The 27,313-nt window shown below is 41.6% G+C and overlaps 1 protein-coding gene across 6 annotated transcripts in view; it reads right to left on the bottom strand.

Moving 5' to 3' along the window:
* Window positions 1–27,313, bottom strand: part of ESRRG (estrogen related receptor gamma) — a 1,188,946-nt gene that overhangs the window by 81,517 nt on the left and 1,080,116 nt on the right. For all 6 annotated transcript variants that reach the window (XM_073628379.1, XM_073628374.1, XM_073628373.1 and 3 more), the window contains one exon: window positions 7,693–7,803. In XM_073628379.1, coding sequence (XP_073484480.1) covers window positions 7,693–7,803 — 111 coding nt within the window. The remainder of the gene's footprint in view (window positions 1–7,692; window positions 7,804–27,313) is intronic.

Raw genomic sequence — 27,313 nt, 5'->3', positions numbered from 1 at the left:
ATCACCAATGTGAAGGAACTCTATACTTTTCACTGTCTGCAACTTTTTTTCTGGCCATTATTATTATTATCATAACTAAGTCATTCATATTTTTCATTATTATTCCTGAAAATTATTAGCAGGGTTTCCAAGAGTCCTGAAAGTTGTTCGAATGGTTCCTCCTTGTTAAAAAAAAAAGGCTGTGCTTGAGATTAAAAATTAAACATTGATAATTTACATACTGTAAAAAAAAGTGATTTTGATGTGACAACATAATGAGTGCATGTCTTGGAACTACCACTTTGGCAGCAAAGTGTTTTATTAATTTTTTTTTAAGCTGTTGGCAACCATGCAGGGCCTTTTGTTGCAAACTAGTGCATATCACTATAGCCACCAGTATCACCCAGATAGCCAGAACTACGCACATATTTTATAGCATCCTATCTAGTACCGTAGCAGAGTATTGTCTGGAATGTCTTTAGCTGTGTACATAAAAATTCTTCCCCTACCTTCATTATCTTTTCCCATATGTCTATACATTTAACAGTTGAATATATGTTAATGAACTATATCAATAACTCTAACATATTACACAAGTTGGTTCGTAGATGAGTTCTTTTTAGAAGAATTGGCTATCCCACTTAGTGAAGAAAACAGCAGACAGATAATGAAGCAGAACCTGCAATGTGCAATAAATCCTCATTTTCCAGACAAAAGAGAATGACATAATTAGGCAGCTCACAAAATGATTCAGAACATTTATTGTTAAGTTGAGCTTAAAACAATCAAAGTCTTTCACAAAGGAAGCTTTTTTTTTTCAGGAAGAAAAATATATGATCGCTGTTGTAATGTGAATGATTGACTTTTAGTGAAATGAGATACACATAGGGTGGAATAGACGATCGTCTGGGGTAACTGTGCAGTCAAGGATGTTCCCGCAACCCATGTACATGTGTACAACACAGAGATGTGCTGACACGCCTCTTTTAGAACTTTGTTATATTTAAAACTGGAGCTGCAGGACCACGTTTCACCTGCAGGTAGAGCTGCAAGCAAAATCTGAAATTGCGGCATTTGGTCCCTTTCGATCTCAGGGTAAAGCACCAAAGCAGGGTGAATGTTTGGTGATCTTGGAAAATGTCTTAGCAAGTAAATTTGCAATGTGAAATTCATTTTAGGATACAGGGATGTCCATTACATTACAGCAGGCCCTATTTCCTATTAATATGCCATCAGATTGAAGCCACAACCTCTCCTCAGGCTGATGGAGCCATCAGATCGCTGGAATTAAGGGCACTGAATAGCCATAAGCATTGTTACTAGGGAAGAGAGGCTTATGTAATGTTTTCCTAATTGGAATCAATAAATTCCACTTTTCCGCTGTGCCTATTCTGTGCACTAACAATCACTGAGAAAATGCAGGAAAATCTTTGAGTCCCAGCACATTAGAGAGAAAAAATATATTAATGATGGCACAGATAAGTCAAGCTTACATAATATATCCGCCGTGCAGGCAAAAGAGGCACATGCCTAGGGTACCGCAGCTTGCAGAGGCAATATGAAGATTGTTTAATACCTGTATTTCTAAGACATTTTTTTTTTAACTAAAAGATAAGGGGATAGTCTTTTTATATTAAGAAATAAGCTAGCAATAAATCTAAATATTCATTTACCTGCAGATTTTAATATATAAAATGATAACATTTATTATAAATAAAATAATTTAAAATTTACATTATCATTTTAAAGTTTATATGAGATTCAGGTCTCAACGCTTCTGTTCTGATTCTGATTGTAGTTCTGTGCCAGGTTAACTGACAGAATGCATATTACAGAACATCTATGTGAGTTGTCTGTCTGACTCAAATGACATAGTGCACCCGTTTCCATAAATAATATAAGATATATATCAGACTGTATTTACAGTATTTTTAGGACACGGCAAAATATACATGGCAGGATCACTAACTATTATTATTATTATTTTTTTATCATTAAAGAATTTTTATTGAAATTTCCATCTTGAATTGTCCATGATAATGTTGTCATTATATTAGTTAGCACTAACTATTATTTTAATGAACGCTGCAGATATAAAAATAAAGAAAATACATTTTAAATTCATATTAAAATATAAAATTGTATATGCGATTTTTGTGATTGGGTTTACATATACTTTAAGAAGTTATAGCCATCCAACTTTCAAGAACATTATAGCATAATATATAAATTAAGGGTTCCCTAGATCTCAAAGATGGTACCTTTGGATCACGGTAGCATGTATACTTTTGTGTGTAGCCCCTATCTGATTCAGGCGCTATAAAACTTAGCTAAAAGTGCTCCACAGGAATACTGGGAGCCTGGTTACTAGCTGCATGTTTCAACATAAGCTATATATCAGATCATGTTTGCAATATGTTTAGAACCAAAAAAACAGTGGCACTGGAAATTTGGTCAATTGATGGCAAGATGAATGCAGTATGTTATCATAGAATACTGGAGGAACATTTGCATTCATCAGCCGGGAAGCTGCGCATGGGACGTACTTGGACATTCCAACATGACAATGATCCAAAACACAAGGCCAAGTCGACCTGTCATTGGCTACAGCAGAATAAAGTGAAGGTTCTGGAGTGGTCATTAGGGCTGCTGAAATTAATCGCAGCATCGATGCATCGCGATTCGGGTGTCCCCGATGCGGCATCGATGCATGCGACCCGAAAAATCGATGTCTGGCCCCGCCCCCTCCCGGGAGAGTGCTCCGTACGTAAAGCTGTTACTAGTGTGTGTATTTTCCGCTCATGTGACTCTCGGCCGCGCCTCCCTCCTCTGAGTCCCCTGATTTCAGCCCCGCCCACTGACTGGAGCTAGCAGGTCAGAAGAGAGGCGGGCGGGGCTGACATCAGGAGAGACGTGAGAGGAGGGAGGCGCGGCCGAGAGTCACATGAGCGGAAAATACACACACTAGTAAAAGCTTTACGTACGGAGCGCTCTCCCGGGAGAATTCCCTGCTCAGGAAAGATGTGACAACCGGCGGAACACCGGCGGCTGGAGTGGAGATCGGGGGGAGATGGTGAGCAGGCAGATCGCCCTGCTCATTACAGGTTGCCACCAGCACCGGCGGAGCAGCATGTAAGTACAGAGGGGGAGGGGGGGCGCTGTGACACAAGTCCATATCATACAATTGTCTTCTATGTGCCTTCATCACACCACAACTCTGCATTATTGTCCCCAGTCTGTGACCATCTCCTGTGCCATGTCCCCAGTCTGTGACCATCTCCTGTGCCATGTCCCCAGTCTGTGACCATCTCCTGTGCCATGTCCCCAGTCTGTGACCAACTCCTGTGCCATGTCCCCAGTCTGTGACCATCTCCTGTGCCATGTCCCCAGTCTGTGACCATCTCCTGTGCCATGTCCCCAGTCTGTGACCAACTCCTGTGCCATGTCCCCAGTCTGTGACCATCTCCTGTGCCATGTTCCCAGTCTGTGACCATCTCCTGTGCCATGTGCCCAGTCTGTGACCATCTCCTGTGCCATGTCCCCAGTCTGTGACCATCTCCTGTAGCATGTCCGCAGTCTCTGATCATCTCCTGTAGCATGTCCGCAGTCTCTGATCATCTCCTGTAGCATGTCCGCAGTCTCTGACCATCTCCTGTAGCATGTCCGCAGTCTCTGATCATCTCCTGTAGCATGTCCGCAGTCTCTGATCATCTCCTGTAGCATGTCCGCAGTCTCTGATCATCTCCTGTAGCATGTCCGCAGTCTCTGATCATCTCCTGTAGCATGTCCGCAGTCTCTGACCATCTCCTGTAGCATGTCCGCAGTCTCTGATCATCTCCTGTAGCATGTCCGCAGTCTCTGATCATCTCCTGTAGCATGTCCGCAGTCTCTGATCATCTCCTGTAGCATGTCCGCAGTCTCTGATCATCTCCTGTAGCATGTCCGCAGTCTCTGATCATCTCCTGTAGCATGTCTGCAGTCTCTGACCATCTCCTGTAGCATGTCCGCAGTCTCTGATCATCTCCTGTAGCATGTCCGCAGTCTCTGATCATCTCCTGTAGCATGTCTGCAGTCTCTGATCATCTCCTGTAGTCATTTGGGGGCAGTCTGGAGCTCCTCTTTAAGTTGTCTGCACTGTTTACACTTTGCTACATGCAAGGAGTGTTGTCTTTTTTTTAAGAACAGATAAAATTTAAAAAATGGAGTTCTTCTGACTACTTAAATTTTTTGGATGAAAACCGCGCGCAGTAATCGTGATGCATCGTTAATCGTGGACCTGATAATCGTAATCGAATCGAATCGTGAGGCCAGTGAAGATGCGCACCCCTAGTGGTCATCTTAGTCTCCTGACCTCAATATCATTGAGCCACTCTGTGTGTGGGATAAAAAATGTATAGCAAGCCTGCCGCCTTCACTTAAATAGCTTATCCTTGACTATTCATAAATAAATTGTTAGAGAATAGTGAGGCGCTGACAGTTAACTAAATCTAACCAATATGTGACGTGAACTTTTGTGATAGGTAAACCTAGTTAATCACTTCTAATAAATAACCATCAAAATAAATATAAATATAAAGTGACTTCAGTGCATAAACCAATTGGACGTTACTGAGTGTAACCTCAAGACTAAAAGCAATCACTCTATGATCCAGCGATCGCCACACTCTTCACACTGTGTTAAATCAGCAGCAAAAAAAAAAAAATAGATATATAAACATGCAATATAAATAATGATCCAAAACATGTAATAAAAGTGATCCTAGTGCATAAATAATAACTTGTGTCTCGGGGCTGGACACCTAACACACAAATCTAAACAATAATATAATGGCGCATGTCCATTGATATAAGTCCTTATTTAAAAAGTCCTTTTTTTGTGAGGTAGGAAAGAGACCCCTCAAAGAGTGGTGGGACTTTGAAGGCAACGGAAATCAGAATATAAATAAAAGAGCGGGTTTTATTATTACAATTATATAAAAAATATACATATTGACAAGAATTAATCCAAATACAAACATGTAAATCAATTTGACAGTAAAAACAATGTTCTGCTGGTGAATGAACAAACGGTGTATTCATATAGTCTTCTACCTGGGCCTACGCGTTTCGGGACTGCACAATATCCCTACAACCTTAGTGGTGATTATTCATAATATAGGTGACAATCTTGCTCCCACATCACCTAAGTGCTCTATAGCCTCTCACCTCAGGTAAGTATTAAATCAGCATAGCCTACGGTTCCTTGGACATTGTACTGACGCGTAGTCATAATCACATCCCCTGATGAAGTCATGTGACTGTGATGTAACGCATAGGGCGTGAGTGGAGGTATACCGGAAGTCACGCGATTGTGGAACGAGCTCAGAGTTTGTGGATATACGCCGTTACTTGGCTTTTTAAGCACTGTATGATGCTCTAATTTTATTAAATTAATTCTCAGTTACTACACTACCAGAGCACTCTTCTTCCTTTATATATACCTCTTTGAGAGGACATTAGAGGGAACCCCCTGGGAGAAAACAGAGACACAACATCTGTGAGAGCAGATCATCGGAAACAACCATAGAGAACCCCAAGAGGTGACTACACGTCAATACACCGGCCAAGGAACCATAGGCTATGCTGATTTAATACTTAGCTGAAGTGAGAGGCTAGAGAGCACGGAGGAGATGTGGGAGCAAGATTGTCACCTATATTATGAATAATCACCACTAAGGGTGTAGGGATATTGTGCACTACCTAAAAAAAAAGGACTTTTTATATAAGGACTATATCAATGGACATGCACCATTATATTGTTGTTTAGATTTGTATGCTAGGTGTACACATATTGGTTAGATTTAGTTAACTGTCAGCACCTCCCTATTCTCTAACAATACTGAGAGCCAGGTTACTATAGTGCACCAATTGCATGAATTTCTAAAGATATATCTGTAAATCAGGCTGTTTACAATATATAGACAGATAATTAGTTAGGTTTGCTTCAATAATGGTTTGACAAATGCCTGGTTTATCTTCATCAAGTACAGCTTAGTAAAATTGGAGTAGTTATCTCTTTAAATGCTATTGTAACACACTGCTCCACTGTAATCTCAACTTCCAAAACACGGACATCAGAGACGACTGCCCACCTCGCCTTTAATCACTTTTTCATACGTAACACTGACAACAATGACAAAACTCGACAGAAAAAAAAAAAGAGGGTAATCTCTGCATCACGAAATCCAACGAAATTAAACGCCCCTAATGAAATTAAGCATTACGGTTTATTAAATTTTATAGTATTATCGGAAAGTTTTCATTATAATGCATCAAATCTGCTTAATGCAACCCTAAAATGTATTTACAGAATGGTGGAACAGCTTAGTCAAACGCAGCGCCGGATGCCAGATTGGACAATTGAAGGTATAATCAGCATAATGTTTTTTGGAAAGGCAAAGGGAATCCATGCCATATGTTCACTTAAGCCTTAATGTTATGTAAAACTGGTTGTTTTTTCTTTGATAAAGCTAAAATGTCCTTTTGCATACAGTTTAAAATCTGTTATGTTCATAATAGCTAGGGCTTACGAGTTTTGTGTGTGCTTCCAGCCCTACAAAATTTGGAATTCACCCCTTTTTGGTACAGAGGAGAATAGATTTTTTGGGATTCTGGTACTGGCTATTAAAATGACAAAGTGCAGACATGTGAACCATTGCTGGTGTAATGTTTAAACAGGAATTTCAATAAAATAGTACTTTCAGTTGTAATATACTGTATGTCTTCTTCGTAATTGGAATACTGCTAGAAGATAAAGATCTGTCTCAGAAGCCTTTGATGGAAGCACCCTTTCTCTGATTCAGAGGCCATTTACCAAATCGATGACACCACTAGGTAAGAGCCAAGAGATTTCTTTGAATCTCGTTGAGCTGCTAAGGTGAAATTTGCTTCAAAAAAACCCCATGGAGATCATCAGTAGGAAAAAGTAAGAGTTGTGGGAGACCCAGAAAATCAATGCTATCAAAAGTATCAATTTGGGGGATGATTTCTCATGAGCAGAGCAATGTTTGGCGATGTGGTCACAGTAGACGTTAGTATCCACACTCTTCTTTTACAAGTATGCATTTCCTGGGTCATTTAAGACCATTTTTGTAAGAATGGAAACCCTGTGTTGGCGGTATGACCTATTCCAAGGTGTTTTCAGCTAGAGGATCTTCGGAGAGAGACGTCAAGGAACTCTTCGGAGACAGCTAGTCAGCTAGTGTTCTGATGTCAAACCCCCCCCAAGATCTTCCCTACTGAAACAGACTTTGTGAACAACGCCTCAGCATAAGCAATGTGACCTGAGTCTACACCAAAGCAGCATTCCAATTATGTTTTTGACTATTTAATAAAGGTTTAGATATATTTATTACTATACTTTAGGTTAGCCTTAACTACAGACAGGATATAATACATTTAGTATGAAAATATAAACAGGGACATAGTGTACCTGTCGATCTTCTGCTAGAATAAACCTTATCACACTTACAGTATGTCTAAAACTACCAGGTTGGTGACAAGTGAGTATACTAGGAACATTTATTCCTGCAGAACAGAGATTTCCAGCTTCACCTAACAAAATCTGACTGCTGCCTAATTATGTACACCTCTGATCCAGAGGGTCTAGAGGGACATCATTCAGCGCCATACAATCTGTTTTTCCATGAAGTATTGCATGCACAGAGAACTTACATGGCTTTTTGGCTGGCTGGACAAGTTGAGGATTTAGATACGGGCTGTTCTCTGCGTCTATCCTGCGCTTGTACTTCTGTCGGCCTCCACGCACTCTGTCAAGACGTACACCTAAAAAAGATACAGTAATCATGTTTAGTTTGCACATAGATCCAAGACATAGAATTTCTATTCTGATGCAATTCTTCCAGTGCTCCACAGGTTGTTCTTTGAGATACACAGTGTTCTAGTGATATTACCTAAAATCTGATTCTGTACACATAAATATCACCAATAGCATCAATATCCTATTGAGTCCAGTCAAATTTGAGGTTACATATGCTATAAGCCCTGATAAAAGGGGGGAGTCCGAACCTTAAAATGTGTTGGCTCTCTTTTTCCACCAATGAATTAAAGTAAAAACTTTTCTGGACTCTATGAACTTCAGTCTGGACCTTTACTGCTTTCTACAAATTTGGACTTCCCTCAGGACCCCCCTGTTGTTGAGAGTACTCGGCGTATGTAAGAAACGAGTCAGCTTAGTCAATAAAATGGCCAATTACAACACTGGATATATTATTCATTACTAGGGTAATAAAGATTGCTTGTCTCCCTTCTACTCAGACCATCACTCCCCCCATAACCACACCTAAGTAACCATACAACAAGTTGAAGTTAAATGGCCATAGCAGTCTTTATAAACAAACTGTAAAAGTTACCAATAAACAGTGTAAAAAATGGAGTCAAAAATTCCTGGTGGTCATCACAGAAGAGAGTACCTGCATCCAACATAAATAGGCCTCCAGCTGCAACAACCGTCAACTCGGAAACAACAAATGCAGATACAACCATACCAACTACTGGGAGCCGTACCTCAAACGGGGTCGTAAACTGTACATTTGTGCCCCATACTAACCTACAAGGACCTTGTACCCACCATGACTCAACCACACCAACCCAAAATAACCCACCAAAAGAACAGGCAGCACAGTGGTGTAGTGGTTAGCACTTTCACCTAGCAGCAATAGGGTCACTGGTTGAAATCCCGACCACGATGTTCTTCATGTGCCTGTGTGAGATCCTCCGGGTACTCCGGTTTCCTCCCACACTCCAAAGACATGCTGGTAGGTCAATCAGCTCCTGTCTATAATAAACTGGCCCTAGTATGTGTTTCTATGTGTATGTGTTTGTAAGCGTGTCGAGATCCTACAGGGTAAATGACCACACTATATCAAGATGCAACTCAACTCAACAATTAGCCAAGGTATTAGCTCCCTTCTAACTGAGTCTATCCTGGAACCCTCTGGCTGACCACCCCTCCCAGATCCACCCATTCCTATTTAGCCCACCAATTAGTTAATTGTTTGTAACTATATTTTCTTTTAAACTTAGAAAAACACCTCCTGGCCCAAGCCCCTTTTAATCCCTGTCATGCCTGCCCTCCGTCAAGGTTTTTTCTTTTCTTTACTCCAGGCCTAACTTTTATCTTAAGTGTCCTTTTTGCTGTCCTAGCAGAGATACAGACAAAAATAAAAACCTGAGGTTCTAACCCTTCCATAGTCTATTCAAAATGAAAAAAATGGGCTTTAGGTACACAAATACACACAAACACACAAAATCTTGAACACGTTCAAAGACTGTTACTGCTATGAGCTGCACTGTGTACACCTATCAATCTTATCATGTTAGATTGATTGCAGGAGACCTTTTATTCAGTACACCTAGAAAAATCACCCATGGCAACTGACAATAGCTGAAAAATCACACTGTAGAGCAATGAATGATGACAGAAAGGTCATTAAATATAAGGGAGAAAATAAAGGTGTCAAGCACACATGTTGCAGGTTGAAAAGGCGAGCAAAGCCCAATTTAGGTTATGCAGTGCAACGATCAAGAGAAATCAATTACTGATCCAGGAGCACCAAAAAATAAATACAAATATACAAGGAGGCATAAAATAATGCTTTGCGGGGAAAGATCCAAAGGGGATTATTTGTAGCAAATCACTAGATGAAAAGTAGAACTGGGAAAAAAGCAGCCCAGCATTTTAATAGCAATGAGGAGAAAATGAAGTCTGCATAATTCAGGTGTCATCATCCCGCCTATTCTGTGGCTGATTTCATAGAGGCAAAGAAAAAAAAAAAAGATGGATAGCGTGCAAAAGCAGTGTGTTTAATCAAATAGTAATGGGACTGTGGCCCAAATTTAAATAATATAAATCTGTTCTAATCAATCATTTTATTTGCATCTTGCTTCTCTTAGGGTTCTGTGCATAAATCGAGTCCCTGGAATAAAGAGCGCAAAGGAGCCAGTGATGAATATCCCTCGATGAGACTTCTGAGTCTCAGTTTTATGCTGAGCAACCGAAAATGTTTCAGACATCAGAGGAAAGACTTATACCCCGTGCCACCTAAAGGAAAACTCCTATTTCGCTAAACAAATTATATAACGTATATCACGGCTGCGCAAACCACTTTGTCATTGAAAGTTATTAAAAATTATTTTTCCATTTCAATCTGCAGCCAGCCTTTTCTAGAAGTGCCAGGAAAATTCAAAGGTTATTTCTTTGCCATCAAAGCAACAGGTTCTAGGTGGGTGTTCTGTACATGGTTTGTATAGGTCCCATGAAAACGAATTTGCTGCTCATGTGATTGGTTCATTCTTAAAGAGACTCTGTCACTTTGCCCATATGATTGGCTGCTAGACCCCAAAAACTACATCTTGGGAGCAGGTCACATGCATCCCCATACCGGAACACAGGACAGACAGGGCAAGGAGAAGGAGCAGTTGGGGAGCGCTGATGATGAATATAAGTGGGTCGGGGGGGTAGCAAAATACTGTTATTTTGCCCTGAAACTAACAAACTCTCTTTAAGAAGTCTGCACAGAACTGGTGGTAAAATTCCAGGCATCCCCAGCACTGTCCCTAGGTTTATTAGACTTTTATTAGGCAATTTTTCTCCTTTTTTTATCAATATTGTGGAGGGATGTGACTAATAAGGCAGACCCTTTCAATTATAAGTCAAACTAAGGAAATTACTGCAATGGCTTGTCTCAGTATCTACATGATGGAAGCAGGTAAGAATGTAATGATGGCAGATAAAATCTATTTGATGTACTGTATATTTTGTAATGGCCTTGGGGAGTATTGTTTGCATTTTAGGTTTAGATTTAAAGGAGATCACCAATTTAAAGGGCAATTCCAGGTCTTTTAGAAACTTTTATTAAGGTGGCCCCAGATGTAGAATTAAAATAATTTATATTTTTAGTTAATAAGATATTGTGCCAATAAAAAAATTCAGCAACTCTTTTTTGTCCAATGGTAGCAATACTGACCCATGTGCTCTACTTAAAACATATGTTACTACACTATTTCCATGGGGCCCTTTTCCGATTCCCCCATCAAATTGATGATCCACAGTGAAAATTCACTTGCCAATAATCTCAGAGACTTCTCAAGACAAATTGTGTTGCCTCTCACTAATTATAAGTAGCTTCTCCACATAAATTTCTATTTTAGCTTTGATGATCCATTAAAGGGCCAATCCAACCAAAACAGATATTTTGATGATATGTGGAGTCTGCTGGTCTGAGAGACACCAATGCTTTTGGCTCTGGCAGCGAGAGCTCATCACCATAGTCCTTAGTTGTGTTTCCAACCAACATGCAGTGCTACATGTTCCTAACCACTTTGGGGTTGCCCAATTTTCCTTCTACATTCATAATAAATAAACAAATAAAAGTCCAACATGTACACTGGCCCAAATTCGACGTTGCCACATTGGGTGTACAGACTTGTTGGAGAAGTAAAGAGATGATACCAATGGCTTTGTCAAGGGTTAAAAACCTTGTTAAGTGTTTTAATTTAAATTGGGTGAAAGTGTGTAAGGGGTTAATTGATAGAAACCAAATATCAACTAAATATCATTTGTCATTAGTATAAAGCTGGTACTGTAAGTCATAGATTACTATGGGTTACTGCACATCACTAATTTTGCTCTGTTATCATATAAAGGCATGCACATTCAGTAACATAATCGCTGCTTGTAATGAGCACCCGTGACAGCCCCGTGTCAGTTCTAGGCTCCAACTCAAGACCAAGCCAAGAATCTGCTGTGTATATTCCCCCAGACCTTCAAACAGATGACGCTATGGCTGTGAAGTGCCCCGGCTGCTAAATTAAGATGCCAGTTAATTTGAGGCTACTTGTAATTGCGCATTGAATTTCTATTTTTAATCCTGCCATGCAAATTCATTTTGTTGAACCGAAGTGGCATCTTTTTATAGTCTCTCCCATTGACATCAGATAAAGTAACTTGTCTGGCAGCTATTTGAATCAATTTACAGTGGATCAGGGGCAGAAGTGCCAAGCTCAGGAAAAATAAGAACATTGAGAGCGTGTATGGTATGGGTGCGACAGTCCATTAAGATCCTACAGACTCCTGCAAACATGCATTGTCATCACACAGTGGGGAACAATGGCTTAGTATTGCTCACTGATAACTTCTAACTCAATATAATGCTGTGTGTATTTTTTTTTCTCTATTTTTTCTGTAGAAGAAATAGAATTCCATTTACTATGGCATTTTATATACTATTATCAGCACCCTTTCCTTTGCCAATGTTTACAAAAACTGCCTCCAAATATGAGTTACCCAGCCTATAAACGACTCCCCGATGTGTAATCAGTGACGAAAAACTGATCCAGTCTGTCACCAAAGACCCATTTATTTTGCTGTCTCCCCCCTTCCATGATACCTTCCCAATACTGAAGGCCCCATGTATTTGCCCATAGGGTACCACCATCTTGCCCCACATGCAAAGGTTCAAAGGTAATTTTTGTACTTCGAGAACAGATACAGTATACTAAAACACTTTCAATTGTATATTTAACAGACTAAAAGAAAGCTGTGATGTTCACCGCTAGGGTTTACATACACTTTAAGATTGTAATCGGTGCTTTTAATTAAAAGTTTTTGTTCATCATGATAACTCTAATAATTGCTATCTAGTATTGGATCTATTTCCAGAGCTTCCCTGCAAAAAAACCTGGCTGAGGTTTCCTGAGGACGTGCTATGGGGCCAACATCTCAAGCCAAATGTTATTTTTAAGATGCAGCTTGAAATGACATTAACCAATGAATAGCACTCTATAGTCATCTTCTGTGATACTAGTGTTTACATGGGCTCGGTTGACAAAATACTGTTGCTTGCTTATTGCGTTCACAGTTTTTTTTTTTTTTTTTTCTGCAGCTGTCACTGCAACAAGAATGACCAGTATTATAACATAAATCAATGGAAACCTAGAGGCTGGTTTTATAAAACTAGAGTCTCCTCTATCTAATGCATCCTCTTCTTCATATTCCTATCTTTTATGGTCACTATAAAAAGTACAATATTACTGCTGTAGCTGTACTATTAGTATTTTTTTTACATTTCTGGATCTGGGCCCCCTGAGGTGCAATAATTGCTTCCTTGCTATGCTTACCAACAATCCAGTCCTGGTCCCTGTGACACAATTACCTCCGCCCACAGTCCCACTCAGACCTGGCTAGTGACCAGCCATCCTGCCCAAATACCGCAGTGGCAAACCCCAATTCCAACGCATGGCCTCCGATCACCATAATGAATGCCTTATTGAGTAACTCAAATAAGGGTGACGCTGTGATCCCCGGACATTGTCCAGGACACAAAATCATTGTGACTGTGATCCAAGATGTAGGATTCTCCCCGAAATCTGGTACAGTTGACATCTACAGTATGCCCTGCTAACCGCGTGACCTTATACACTTGGGTTGTTTTACTAAAGGAGTAAAGAGTGTTCAATTATTTAAGTGAATGTTCATTGAACCTAATAAAAAGGGGAAAGGTGTGTCCCCTTCCATCAAATAATCATGTGCCAGCATTTTTTTTTAATTTCCTTTCCACGTGATTGGGAAGTCAAAGTGAGTGGAGCTTTCCCCTAGTTGTGAATATTTTCCGACTTATAATATTTACAGCTAAGGGAGCCACCCCTATTGCTTTAGTAAATCAACCCCATTGACTACTAACTCTGAATAAATACAAGTGCAAAGTCACAATTGACAATTTAACAATTTCAAGTGGCCTCTGTCCCATAAAGCTGGCCACACACAACTTGAATATTGGATTCCTGATGCAATTTGAGCTGTGAGTGGCCCTGTCGACACCATCCAACTTAATAAAACTGAAAAAAGGAAGAAGCCAGGTGGAAAATTGTTGGCCAAACAGTGACTGCATCCAATCAGATGCAGTCACCGTTCAGGTATTCAAGCAGCCACAGTTGCTGCAGTTGTCTAAATGCAATAGCCAGCCATGCAGATTCCTCCAGTGGCACTGTTTAATGTCATATCCAGCTGAGGTCTGGTTCACACTGGTGCGACACAACAGTTGTTGATCCAACTTTGTCCTGTGACTTATGCCGCGTACACACGAGCGGACTTTACGGCAGACTTTGCCCGGAGGACTTTTCGACGTACTTTACGACGGACTTTCTGAATGAACGGACTTGCCTACACACAATCCACCAAAGTCCGTCGAATTTGTACGTGATGACGTATGACCGGACTAAAACAAGGAAGTTGATAGCCAGTAGCCAATAGCTGCCCTAGCGTGGCTTTTTGTCCGTCGAACTAGCATACAGACGAGCGGACTTTTCGACCGGACTCGATTTCGACGGATTGATTTAAAACATGTTTTAAATCTAAGTCCGTCCAACTTTTGAGCAAACAAAGTCCGCTGGAGCCCACACATGATCGAATTGTCCGACGAAATCCAGTACGCCAGACCAAGTCTGCCGTAAAGTCCGCTCGTGTGTACGCGGCATTAGGTCCAACATAAATCCGACTTCCATGTCGGATGTCACAAATCAGATAGTTAAGATGGTGGTCCAACTTGGATACGACTTCACTGAAACTCAATGGGCTTAAATCGGACCTAAGTTAGACCAAAGTAGTGCAGGAACCTCTTCCAAGGTCAGACCGATACAAGTTGGACTAGTTAAGATGGCTTTCATAGGGAATCATTGATTTAAACATGTCATGCGACATGTGCTCTTAAAGTTGGAGCATATGAGGTACCAGTGTGAACTGGGCCTTAAATAAATGGCTAGTTTAACTGTCAGGTTGAAGTGTCAGGCCTCGTTCACATAGGCTTACACCTATGGTTGCCACCTCATCCCTTTAACCCCGAACACATATTAATTACACAGATTCTGTGGCTGATTAAGGTGGCAATTAAACTCACTTGATGCCTTATCTGCATTTAATTAGCCTCAGAACCTGTGCAATTCAAAGGTGTTCTGGTTTAAAGGGATGAGGTGGCAACTCTACTTACACCTGTGTGAGGGCTATGTTTTGCCTGCATGGGATACATTGGCGTTACATGTCGGAAGTCTCATTCATGTCTTATGTCTTGACTGTATTTTATGCATTCATTGTGTTTCTTCTCAATTTTGTAATTTGTTTTCTGAAAATAAAAGGGCTGCTTTGGCCAGTCGACTCCAAAATAAATGTTGTTGTCTAGTCATCTGGGTATGGGGAGGTGTGTAGTTGGTTTTACCAGGTTAGAGGTAATTGTGAGCCTTGATACTCCGCACGTTCCTCAGTCATGACTGCTTCTGTTGAACAGCACAGGCTTCAGGATGGCCATTTTTATCCTGCTTTTATGATTTACTGTTTCACAGGCCTGCTACATGCCTCCATACATGCCTCCGTACATGCCTCCGTACATGCCTCCATACATGCCTCTATACATGCCTCCATACATGCCTCCATACATGCCCCCATATATGCCTCCATACATGCCCCCATACATGCCTCCATACACTAGGCTTGCTGCACATCAGAAACACACAGCGTAATTAAGGCAAGGCCAGGATAACACCCTATACCTTTAAAAACAAATCAGTAATGGCAACTGCCATCATTTTGTCCTCACAGGTTCACTTTAATCAACAAAACCTTCATTTTTCTCTTTCTTTTCTCAAAATTAGTAATATTTCACTGTAATGTCCTTTCAACCTACCCATCCCCACTGTGTCCACGGGGACCTAAAATATAGCAACGCATTGTAATATAATACACCAATATCATATCTTGATAGGCGGCATTATTAATAACACGCGCGGCACAATGAAGGAAGCAGCGGCAGGGTTTTACGTGAGAAATGTACATCACATTCACACACACCGGCTGCCATTTTCTCCGAGTGACATCTTATAATTCAATGTCTTCTCTCAATGATTCTGACAAAGGCAGAATCAGAATAAATGAGTCTAGCAAGACAGCCCAGAGCGTTACAATATCCAATAGCTCATTATTTTTAAAGAGCTATCTATAAAGTGATGCTGACAGGGAGTGAGCCTTTTATTACTCCTTCAAATGCAGATGTTAGGGAAAACACCAGACATGGCTGCTGGGAAATCTTAGAGTCCCCTGTGAAGAGGGCTGTGTGATCCCCGAAGCAACTTTATTGACAGTCTTCAGGGAGAGAGCAGAGCCCGAGCCTCGGATGTAAAAGGCCTTGTGTGAGAAGAGGTGGCTTAGGTTGCCCATTGCAACCATACGCTCCCATTCATATCTATGGAGTATGATGAGTATTGGTTGCTACGGGTGGAGGAGGCAGTTCCTCTTTTTTGGATATCTAAATGAATACCTTCCTGAAAAGAAAGAAACATAGCGGAGTTCATGTTTCTTAACCAACCTAACAATAGGATCTGGCCACTAAAGATGGGATTTGTTGAAAATGCTAGTCATTGATAAGCAATCATAAGGCAGCATGTTGTGTCCAGAAAAGATGGCCATCAACTTTTCATTGATGCTTTTAGATCTGATGTTTTTAGAAGCACTCACTGTTTTTGACCCAAATTACTTACAAACTGCAATTGTTGCAATCAAAAATGTCATACATTTTTTTTTTTTGGCATGCTCTACAAAGGTCTCATTAAAAAATGTATCATAAACACTGCAACCACAACCAACATTTCCAAACTGTTTACTTTTTGATCTGGTGTCTCAAGGTGTATCTAAACCTAAGAACAAAAATGTAATATATTGCAGCTTACCGGTCCTTTGGCTATATACATACTAATGCGGGTCCAGGAACACGTGTAAATCAAACGCATTCCCTGACCTACAGGTAAACCATGCTGCTCTTCAGCGGAGACACGGGAGTGACATTAATGTTTTATGTTAGTTCAGGTGTGCGGAACCGCATGGTGCCCCAAGTACCATGCAGTTCCATTCGACCACATTTTTGTCAGGGAATTTTTCAATGCATTTTCTGCAGGTACAGCAGCCCATTCAAATTGAATAGACTGCTGTGCCTACGCGAAGGCGAGCCACACCACCTGCAACAATGGCAACCTTGACTTAGATGTGGTGGCTGCAGTAGTTAATGACTTTTCCATTACCACAAAACCACACTTCCTTTCCTATGCTCACTCACTGAAATGTATCCATAGAGAAGCAGCACGGGACAGGAAGAGGACAGGACAAGACGTGTGTTTGGACTACAGACCATACCTCCTCTTCTCACTGCCGTAGCACAAGGGGGAAAAGTTCTGTAGTCCAGCAGGAGAGAACACTGCTTGGGATTTCAGTGCAGCAGAGGAAGAGTTGTCAGCTCGCTAAAAAAATATAGGAGCGCAAAGGATTTTGGTCTCAAAATACCAACCTAAGCTTTCCCTTTTTTTCTTCCAAGACCTCCTGCTCTCTAGCTCCCTCGTCACCTCCTCCCATGCTCTCCTCCAGGACTTCTCCAGAGCCGCTCCCAACCTATGGAATTCCCTACCCCAATCTGTCTGATTATCTCCTACTCTATTTGCTTTTAGACAATCCCTGAAAACCCTTCTTTTCAGAAAAGCCTATCCTGCCTGCACCAGACAACTGTACTTTGATCTTTCCATCAGCTCATTCCCACAGTTATTACCTTTTGCATTACTTGACCCTCGCTTCTAGACTGTAAACTCTAAAGAGCAGGGTCCTCTGATTCCTTCTGTATTGAATTGTATTGTAACTGTACTGTCTGTCATCATGTTGTAAAGCTCTGTGCAAACTGATGGCTCTATATAAATCCTGTATAATAATAATAACTTCTGAAAGGAACAAGTATTTGCCTGTACTTTCAGCATTTTTAAAAAGACAGATGTGGGGAAACGTTAATGCATTACAGATATGCACAGTTTATTTTGTTTTTTTTTTCACCCAGACAAACCCTTTGCAATTTGCGATTGATTTAGATATCAACAAACACATACAAGCGATTCATTACACATTGTATTTCCGTGCTTTGTGATCGACTGAGCGATATAGGCTTTTAATCAGTCATAAATGTAAACGATCTACATGAAGACCATACCTCCAGCACACACACACAGATATTTATTGAAGCGATTGACAAAATTCTGCCACGCCCAACTGACACTGCAGGGTCGAAATCAAGATCCCTAAATAAAGTCTCACTGATTTGTGATTTTTTTTTTCAAAGAGATCAAATTGAATGATCTTAGTGATACATGTGTGGCCACCACTTTTCAGACTGTTGTCAAGCCTCCTTTTAGATAACCAGACCGGTTCATGTGACAGGCTTGCATACCTATCAGAGGTCCTAGTCAGGGGAAAGGAGGTACATGAAAGGTTAAATAACTTTATTGACATATGTCACCATCATTGACAAAACCTTTTGATATATGAGGTGCATGCTTGTCTCTGGTATAACTTTATTGGCAGCTGCCATAAAGAACAGCTTCTGGGTTTTTAACACTGAGGAGACTTCAAATTAAATGCCTACAAAATAGTTTATTGAAAGAGCTTTGTTGATTAATTCTGAGCTAGAGACATTTTAGAAGTACAGCAAAGATGACCATAGCTTCACAGGAAAAATACAGTAAATGGTAAATTGCAGCCAAAACTGGCCGACTCATTTTAGTTTCCAGAATTTCAAATTTGCACACTTGATTAACCTCTGGTGCCCCGGTGCTCAACCTGCAGCCCAGGGGTCCCTGCAGATAGTAGTATGTGTTTTTCCTACCTAGGTTTTTACTCAGGCCAGTATTCTTTAGATCTTTAGTAGTTAAAAGAGAAGTTCAGGTATCTAAAAAAACTAAAATACATACTCACCTAGATGGTTGCAGCACCAATCCCCGCTGCAGCAGTCCCTCACTGCCTCTAGACCAGGGGTCTCAAACTGGCGGCCCTCCAGCTGTTGCGAAACTACAAGTCCCATGAGGCATTGCAAGGCTGACAGTTACAAGCATGACTCCCACAGGCAAAGGCATGATGGGACTTGTAGTTTTGCAACAGCTGGAGTGCTGCCAGTTGGAGACTCCTGCTCTAGACTGAGAACTGAGTGATCAAAGATCGCTGATTCCTCAGCTCTCAGTCTTCAGTGAGCAGATAGTGGTGATTGTCAGTCACCGGCCCTCAGCTTCACCCCTTCAGCACTCACTGGAGCAGCAGGATGTGGAGGAGGCAGGAGCGGCCAGTCTCCCAGTGGCTGAGCCAGCTGGCGATCCAAACATCTGGGTAGATCCCGACGGTAAGATGGGGTACGATCCAGAGCCTGGACCGGCTGAGTGATAACAGCCGACAGAGGACTTTAGCCAGCTGTTGGCCAAAAACAGGTCAGGGAAGTGCAGAATGAACTGCACTCCTGTGATCCATAGAAGAAGTAGGGCCAAAAGAGATTTGGCCCTAATTCTTCTTTGAATAGCTAACTGTATTATCCAACCCTTTCCTCTTTTTATGCAAATTTTTCCTCAGATCTTGATTATTGATCTTATTGAGAGAAATATCAAATGTGACACAATTCATTTAAAAGGAGGATGTAGGGAGCCCAAATGTGGGAGCATTGATTTGTAAATTGGCTGTAAAATAGTGACCTCCAGCAGTCTGCATGTAATGTACCTGTTCAGGTAGAGGGTTGAACAAAACAAAGACCTGATTCCCCCATCCATATATTCGAAGTGGATGGATGGGAGAAACCTTCTTGCTGTGGTATTGTATTCTGACAGGGAGGACGAAGCCACGTGATAAGGTGACGTAGCACGTAGGGAGGAGGAGCCGATAACGTAAAGCCCAGACAGGGAGGAGCCATCCCCACCATCAGAATTCAATGATCATTGTTGCTGGCTATAGCCGGCGGCACTGATCGTTTGGGAAAAACCTGGCAGGCTGGATGTACACAAGTAGATTGCTTGATCGACTTGCGTACAACCAGCGTAACCATTCACAAATCAAAATTTGGCTGGTCCCCAGCTATATTTTGTTCCATGTATGGCCGCCCTTAGATTCTACACTGCAGATATTCCGCTATGAGGCTCAGATCAAAGGAGGACCTAGGCACCGAAAATGCATCGCTATTTTTTTAAGAAGAATTTCTAGATGTTCTCTATAATATACTAAATTTGCTTTTATTTTAGTTCATGACCACTTAAAAACAGACCTATCAACAGTACTATCTACCTGCTCCCCAGCCTACAAGGGGTTGACAGACAGATGGCGCCTACAATAGATGCACAAACCACCAGAATGCAACTCGAATAAATCTATTGACCCTAAAACACTCTGTATCACCACAAACCGACTCTGTGTATTATAACAGCAATATCACATGAATAAATGCGTTTGTTCATTATGCTGTCCGCTGAACACATTATTGCAAAAGTAATCTTTTTCTTTTTGTAAAAAGATCAAAGGGATTTAGATTGCAGGGGGAAGCAGGAATCCATATACTCATTGTGTAGTACGCCGATGACACCGCTGTAGCGAAGACCGAGGAATCTCATGACTTTGCCCTAAACAAGGAGGCCCCAGAAAATTGATATCAGTAGTGGGCCTTGCTGCAGCCTGAGATGCTCGGTAACATAAGACGGTTTAATAAAGAGGACACTCATCCTACAAATGCAGAAGGAAGCCAAATATGTCAGCAGGGAACATCTCTCTGATACAGTTAATCTCTTCCGAGATGCTAGCCCCTTTTCTAGATGTAAGACAGCACTAGGAAGCATGTTACTCCTTGTTCTGCTCTCCTAAATAGTAATTCTATGTGGCCTCTATATGTCAACGAGAGGATGGGGGGAAGCATGCTGGGAATGAATTTTTAAAGCACTAGTATAGATAAGATATTTTACATGTCAGCAAGAAAATTGCCTTTTTCTCATTTATTTTCCCGGCCTTCAACAAATACTTAAATATTAAACATATCGAAGGAGGATCTGCCTGTCTCCCTGCTGTCAACAGAGGTATGGGATCTGTTGTCCAGTATGTGATGGACAGGGGCTGCGGCTCTTCCTACATGGTGAATTGCGAGCAAATATAGATACAATGTATATATACACCATTTAATCCAAATATGTATTTATTACAAACAAAACCTTGCATGTGTTTTTAAAGACAGAAAGTATAAGTATCCAAGTCTGTCTTTATAGCAACTGCCTGAAATCCCCATCACAATAGGGCTAATACTAAAGTCAGCCATACATGGATCGAAATTTGGTACAGAGACCGGCCGAGATTTGATCCATGTATGGGCAGGCTGATAGTATGGGCAATCCATCAATCGACTTGGGGACAATCAGCTTATTTTACATGTGATTACTGCCAGTGGCTATAGCCGCCAGCAGTAATCACTGTGTTCTGCCAGCAAGGAAAGGCTCCCCATGCCCCCCCACCAGCAGAACACAATAGTGTTGCAGGAGGTATTTCCCCCATCAACACTGACTGTGTTGTTTGGGGAACCAAATTACATTTTTTTCCTTCCATCCATGCTGGAAGCAAAGAAAGTTGAAACATCTATGGGCTGCTTTAGACACCAAGACAACAATGAGCAAATTAATCAGTGTGAGGGCGCTTCTCCAATGACCAATCAGCCAGCTCTGCGCCGGTTAGTGATCAAGTTGAATTGTTTAAAGTAAATGTCTAGCCAAACATTTTTTTAATGGGAGGAATTAAAACCTACTTTATGTCTGGTTTTTACTGCTACCCTGGCTCCATTGGAGAGAAAACCTGACCAGGGTTTTAACCCTTTTCTCTTTATCCCCAAAAAACTGATTTATCTGGACATACACTTATGCCCTGTACACACGATAGTATTTTCCGATGGAAAATGTGTGATAGAACCTTGTTGTCGGAAATTCCGACCGTGTGTGGGCTCCATCACACATTTTCCATAAGAATTTCCGACACACAAAGTTTGAGAGCTTGCTATAAAATTTTCCCACAACAAAATCCGTTGTCGGAAATTCCGATCGCGTGTACACAAATCCGACACACAAAGTGCCACGCATGCTCAGAATAAATTAAGAGACGAAAGTTATTGGCTACTGCCCCATTTATATTCCCGACGTACGTGTTTTACATCACCGCGTTCAGAACGATGGGATTTTCCGACAACTTTGTGTGACCGTGTGTATGCAAGACAAGTTTGAGCCAACATCCGTCCGTCCATGGATTTTGTTGTCGGAATGTCCGATCAATGTCCGAACGTGTGTACAGGGCATAAAATCGGAACTGTAGTTTGCTCACATACTTTTTAATAAAAACATCTTTGCCATTCTGAAGCTTCCCTCCAACCACTTTGCATATTATTTTATATATACTGTGATTCTGTACTTGCTAAATATGCTGCAGAAATCTCCCTCCACTGAGTCTGGCTGCATCCATTTTAACTGTGGGCAGCTGAAGCTGCTGCCTGTTCACTTCCCGGATTTACACAGATACACAGAGGCACACCTCCAGCTCTGCAGCTCTCATTTGCCCTCTTATGTCTTACCCCCCCCCCCCTCTCTTCCTGGCAAACTCGCATGAGAGTGAGAGATAGCTGTGCATGATGTCATAAGCCTAGGTTTTTTACAAGACAAGAAACAGAAAGTGGGCTGTATAAGGTATTTACTGGCAGAAAAAAAATGTTTTACTATCCAAAGTTAAAACAACAAGGGCAGAAGATTTAATAGATGGAAAGATGAAACAATGACTGAAGGTTTAAGTGAAGAAAAGTGATCTCCCATCTGGCTTTGCTGTATTGTAGAGGTGCCTAAATCACAAAGCCGGCTCAAAAGATTTCGAAATCTAAAGATGAATTCTAGGCATGGAATATTTTTACACAGTTACATTGGTCCAGCAATGTACATACCATCAGGGCCACTGATAAGGCACTACAGCCAGCCCTCCTGTACTGGGCCCAGGCCTCATCAATTCAAAAGGGGGCCCCAGGCACCCGCCGAGCAGGAGGGCAAGCAGTACTGCCTCATTGCTGACACTTGTGACTCTTGTGAAGTGCTGCCAGCTTCTACTTTTCTTTTCTTCCCCCGGCTGCACTGCAGCGGATCAGTTCTAGTATCTGCGCCCCCTTCTCCCTACTGTCTGGGACCCCTGTGTGCACCTTTTCCTCGCAGTGCTGCTGTTTTCCTTCCTCTCCTCTCATGCCAGCAGCTGCTGAGGGCACACAGATGGGTTATTTCAGGATGGTGACAGGGGGTGTGGGGGGGCTCACCATCCTGAATGAACACAGTGAGTGATCGGTACCAATCGCTCATTGCGGGGTGCAGATATTGCCTTCGTGCCGCTATTCACTTGAATGGGCCTGGTTCAATGGGGGTATAGTTTTTGTATTGGCTGCAAAGCCTAGCATCACAGGCGTTGCATTTTAGCAAAATGATAATTTGATATTTTCACAGGAGGGGGGACTTGTCAGGTAGGCTGTACAGGGCCCCAAGATTTCTATCAGCAGCCCTTCATACCATGCCTGGCTGAAGCTCCTGGAAGCTGAAAATCATTGAGGTAGACAACATTACTCCAGTGATCTCCTCTTGCTTCTGGGTACCATGCTGAGCGGCCGACCTCCTCCATTCTGAATGCAGGAGGTCGGCCACATGGCATGTGTGCAATTCAGAGAAGGCTTTGCATTTTTTTACATGGATGAAAACTGTTCCCTGATTGGATGAGGTGGAGAGTGTTCAGAATCCATTAGGCCAGTTGCTCAGCATGGTACCCAGAAGCTGAAGTTGAGACCAATGTAGTAGTGGTGTCTACTTCAATGAGTTCCAGCTTTCAGGGGCATTAGCCAGGTATGGTATATACATAGTCACAATGGTCCAAGTTGGACCAATGTAACAGTAAAAATATACCATGCTTGAATTATTTTTTAAGATAGATCACCTATATAAATTATATAAAACTGCATGTTTAGCTGTCTACTTGCCTACACAAATTTACAGTGCTCTGTTTGGCACCATCAACCATTTAAAAACATAATAAAAGGCCTAAGATAGGTCAGATGGACCATATTACACACAGTGCATTGAATTAAATAAAGAAAAAATACTGATAGTCTCCCTTATATTGAATAACATGTACAGCATAGTGATGTGAATGGGGATTTCTTTTGAAGAGCTGGGACACAGCTATCTATTCCCCAAAACACCATCACACCTGTGAGATCACAGTAGGGGTTCTGTCTAGCTGACAACTGGTGGGTGAGTAATCCCGAGATGTCCTCACCCCTCCCCTCACTTACATGAATTAAAGAGCAATTCCAGGCCACCAGTGAAACCAATCTGTGATCTGCTAATGCGTGCCAGCAAACAACACAGCTGTGCTAAAGTAAGAGACTTCAGACAATTTACTTCTGTCTTCTGTCCTGTGCCCCATGTATCACAAGCACATTCAAACTTGCCTTACAAAACACAAATATTGGCCTCTGGTTAGCTATCACCAGACTAAAGAAAAAAAAGCAGTGTCAGAGATATGAACTCATCACTGTGCCAGTTCTTCACTGTTCATCACAGGCTGGTGATGAGTCCATACCTACTTGGGCTCAGAGGAAGTAGGTTGAATGATGGTGGCCATCATTCAATGGAGAAGACTGAGGACATCTAGTGGCAGAAAGAGTTACTGCAGGGGACAGCACCAGATGTGACATGAATTGCAGATCCTGCTTTTTATTTTATCTTTTAATGGGCTATTAATCTAAAAATGTTTTTATTTTGCCTGGACTTCTACTTTAGCAGCTGAAAGGCAGACATGGAGGATATAAAGGTATAAACAGAAAAGATATTCTCCTACACTGGTGCAGAGGGCCTTAGTAAGGGTGGTAGCATTTCTTAAGGCTGTATATGTGAAGAGATCATGCAAGCCCTGCTGCCTTTGCTGACTAGGGGAAGTCTGAAATATTATGTGAAAAAGGAAAAGAAAGGCGTGTGGCCTCTTGCATGAATAATTGAAACAAAGAGTTTATTGTAAACACAAAAAATATATACAAGGAAATACTACATATTCGTACATATAGGTAAGAGCAGTGTTAAACATTTAGTAGATTGATATATGTTGTTGTCCGCACAAGAGATACTCAAATAGTTGGCTAACGCGTTTTGAGGGTTATCCTCTTCATCAGTGCCTTAGAAGGCCAAATCTAGTCTGTGTTTACATGTATAAAATTATATATAGATAGAGGAAGCTGGATGGGTAGTGTACCACTACATAGGTGGTATAGTGTTGTGGGCGATTTCTCTTTCGCTGTAAGGGGTATCTTACCACATCTCAGCATTCTCAGTACCATAGGGATGGTGTGTAGATGAAGAGCCGTCTATTGATTGCTGTTGGTCTTAAAACCCCGGTGGTTGGTTCCGGTATTGCAGCCGAAGGTCTATGGATATGTATCCACGTCCTTGTTAGGCTATGCTGAACGACTCCCCTGTGGTGTGGCTGTGTGCTGTCTCCTATCAGGCTACAGCCATGTTGTGCTTTGGGATTCCTGGTGGAGTGGGAGTGAGCTACGGCGCAGTATGGCCGTATGACCTTGATACAGGAATGGTTTCTTCTCATTTATATCTGGAGGTTATAAATCAGTGGTCTCCAAACTGCAGGCCTTTGGTAGCCTTTACCTGGTCCTTGGAGAATTATTCCTTCCACTGATACTGGCACAGTTCCTGCCAAAGACACTAAAAGTGGGGCATAATTCCTGCTAATGATACAAATGATGGAGCATTATTCCTTCCACTGATACCAGCGATGGGGCACTATTCCTCCTACTGACACCAATGATGGGGCGCTATTTTTTCCACTGATACCAGTGATGGGGCACTATTCCTCCCAATTACACCAGTGATGGGGCACTATTCCTTCCACTGACACCAGTGATGGGGCACTATTCCCCACACTGATACCAATGATGGAGCACTTTTTCTCCAACTGACACCAATGATGTGGCACTAGTCCTTCCGTTGATACCAGTGATGGGGCACTATTACTCGTCCTACTGGCCACAGTCACTATGTAGTTTTTTTAATGCTCACTGACCACCAAGCCTGGGAAATGGTTTACTCCCACTGATGCCAAGACATTTTCTACCCCCACTTGCCACAATCTGGTCCCCCTAAAGTCTGAAGGACAGTTGACTGGCCCCTTGTTCAGAAAGTTTGAAGACCCCTGATATTCACACTGCACCAGGCTTGGTCGGCTTTTTCAGTGAAGACCCCACTCCCTACATATGAGTATCTCTACTTGTATTTCAAAATAGGTGGAGGGCAGAGTATATAGTTTCTAACTTTTTTTTTCTGGATAAAATATCACCTTTTTTTTAACAGCAGAAATTCAGGAAAAAAAACAGGTTTCCTGCTACACCATCTCTTAGCCAGTAAATAAAAAAAGATGTCGGTCCTTCCATCTCCCTGCTCCTATCATCTCGGCTTCTTTCTTCATTTTATTAAATGCCAGTGTTGTTGCCTTATTTATTGTTAAGCCATAATCTATTTTAATTCCTCAGGGTGTAGCCAGATCCCTGGGCTGCAGGACATCTCATATGTTGTAAAAGTGATGATGGTGTAATATATAACGCGCTGATAATCGACACCGGCTTTGCTGTAACTAAATCCGCGCAACAATGCATTTTCAGGCCGCCGAGAGAGGCCCGGCTACTGGGAAACCCCCCCATGATTCTACCCTCATTTTCTTTTGTAATGCCATCACAGTCCAACCAAGTGACATTCTATCCGTCTTACACCTTGCGCATCTGTTCCCAAGCTAATAGTTTTTATGATTAATGGAAGGTTTATTAGCGATATTACATTACTGATAGCACTGCTTAAATCAAGTTATCTGTGCCCCGCGCATGCAGCTGAGAGTGGTCAGCCAGCGCGACACACGTATCTCCCATCAGCCCCAGAGATAAAGCATCGATCACGTATTCATCCCGTGCTATCCCGTCCTTATTGTTCTAAAGAGGCTAATACGTCGCAGGCGCGTTTCAGGTCAATGCAATACTCTGCATTATAATTACTTTCTGAAATTGCGTGATTGTTTCAATATCAATACCTGCCATGAAATGCCATCAAATTGTATTTTAATCAGATTCAGGACAATACTATGGGGGAAAGCGGCTATTATGGAATACATCCTGAAGGGTTTTTCTTTTTTTTTTCCTTGCCATGATCTAATCTGAACCTTTGTGTTTTTGTGTTCATTTTATTTATGTAGCAGTATTGTTTGTTAATGTTTTTTTTAAAATCCTGTTCCATTGTTTGTGATTACTTTTACTGCGTGTTTTTGGGATGTGATATTTTTGTCTGTGGACATTTGTAATTTGATGGGTTGGTAAATTTAATATGTAAAGCAAAGGTAGCAAAGCTG

This window comes from Aquarana catesbeiana, linkage group LG04 (assembly GCF_042186555.1).
Source record: "Aquarana catesbeiana isolate 2022-GZ linkage group LG04, ASM4218655v1, whole genome shotgun sequence".
Taxonomy (NCBI): domain Eukaryota; kingdom Metazoa; phylum Chordata; class Amphibia; order Anura; family Ranidae; genus Aquarana; species Aquarana catesbeiana.
The sequence above is the reverse complement of the archived record's forward strand: the minus strand, read 5'-3'. Positions and strand labels throughout refer to the sequence as shown.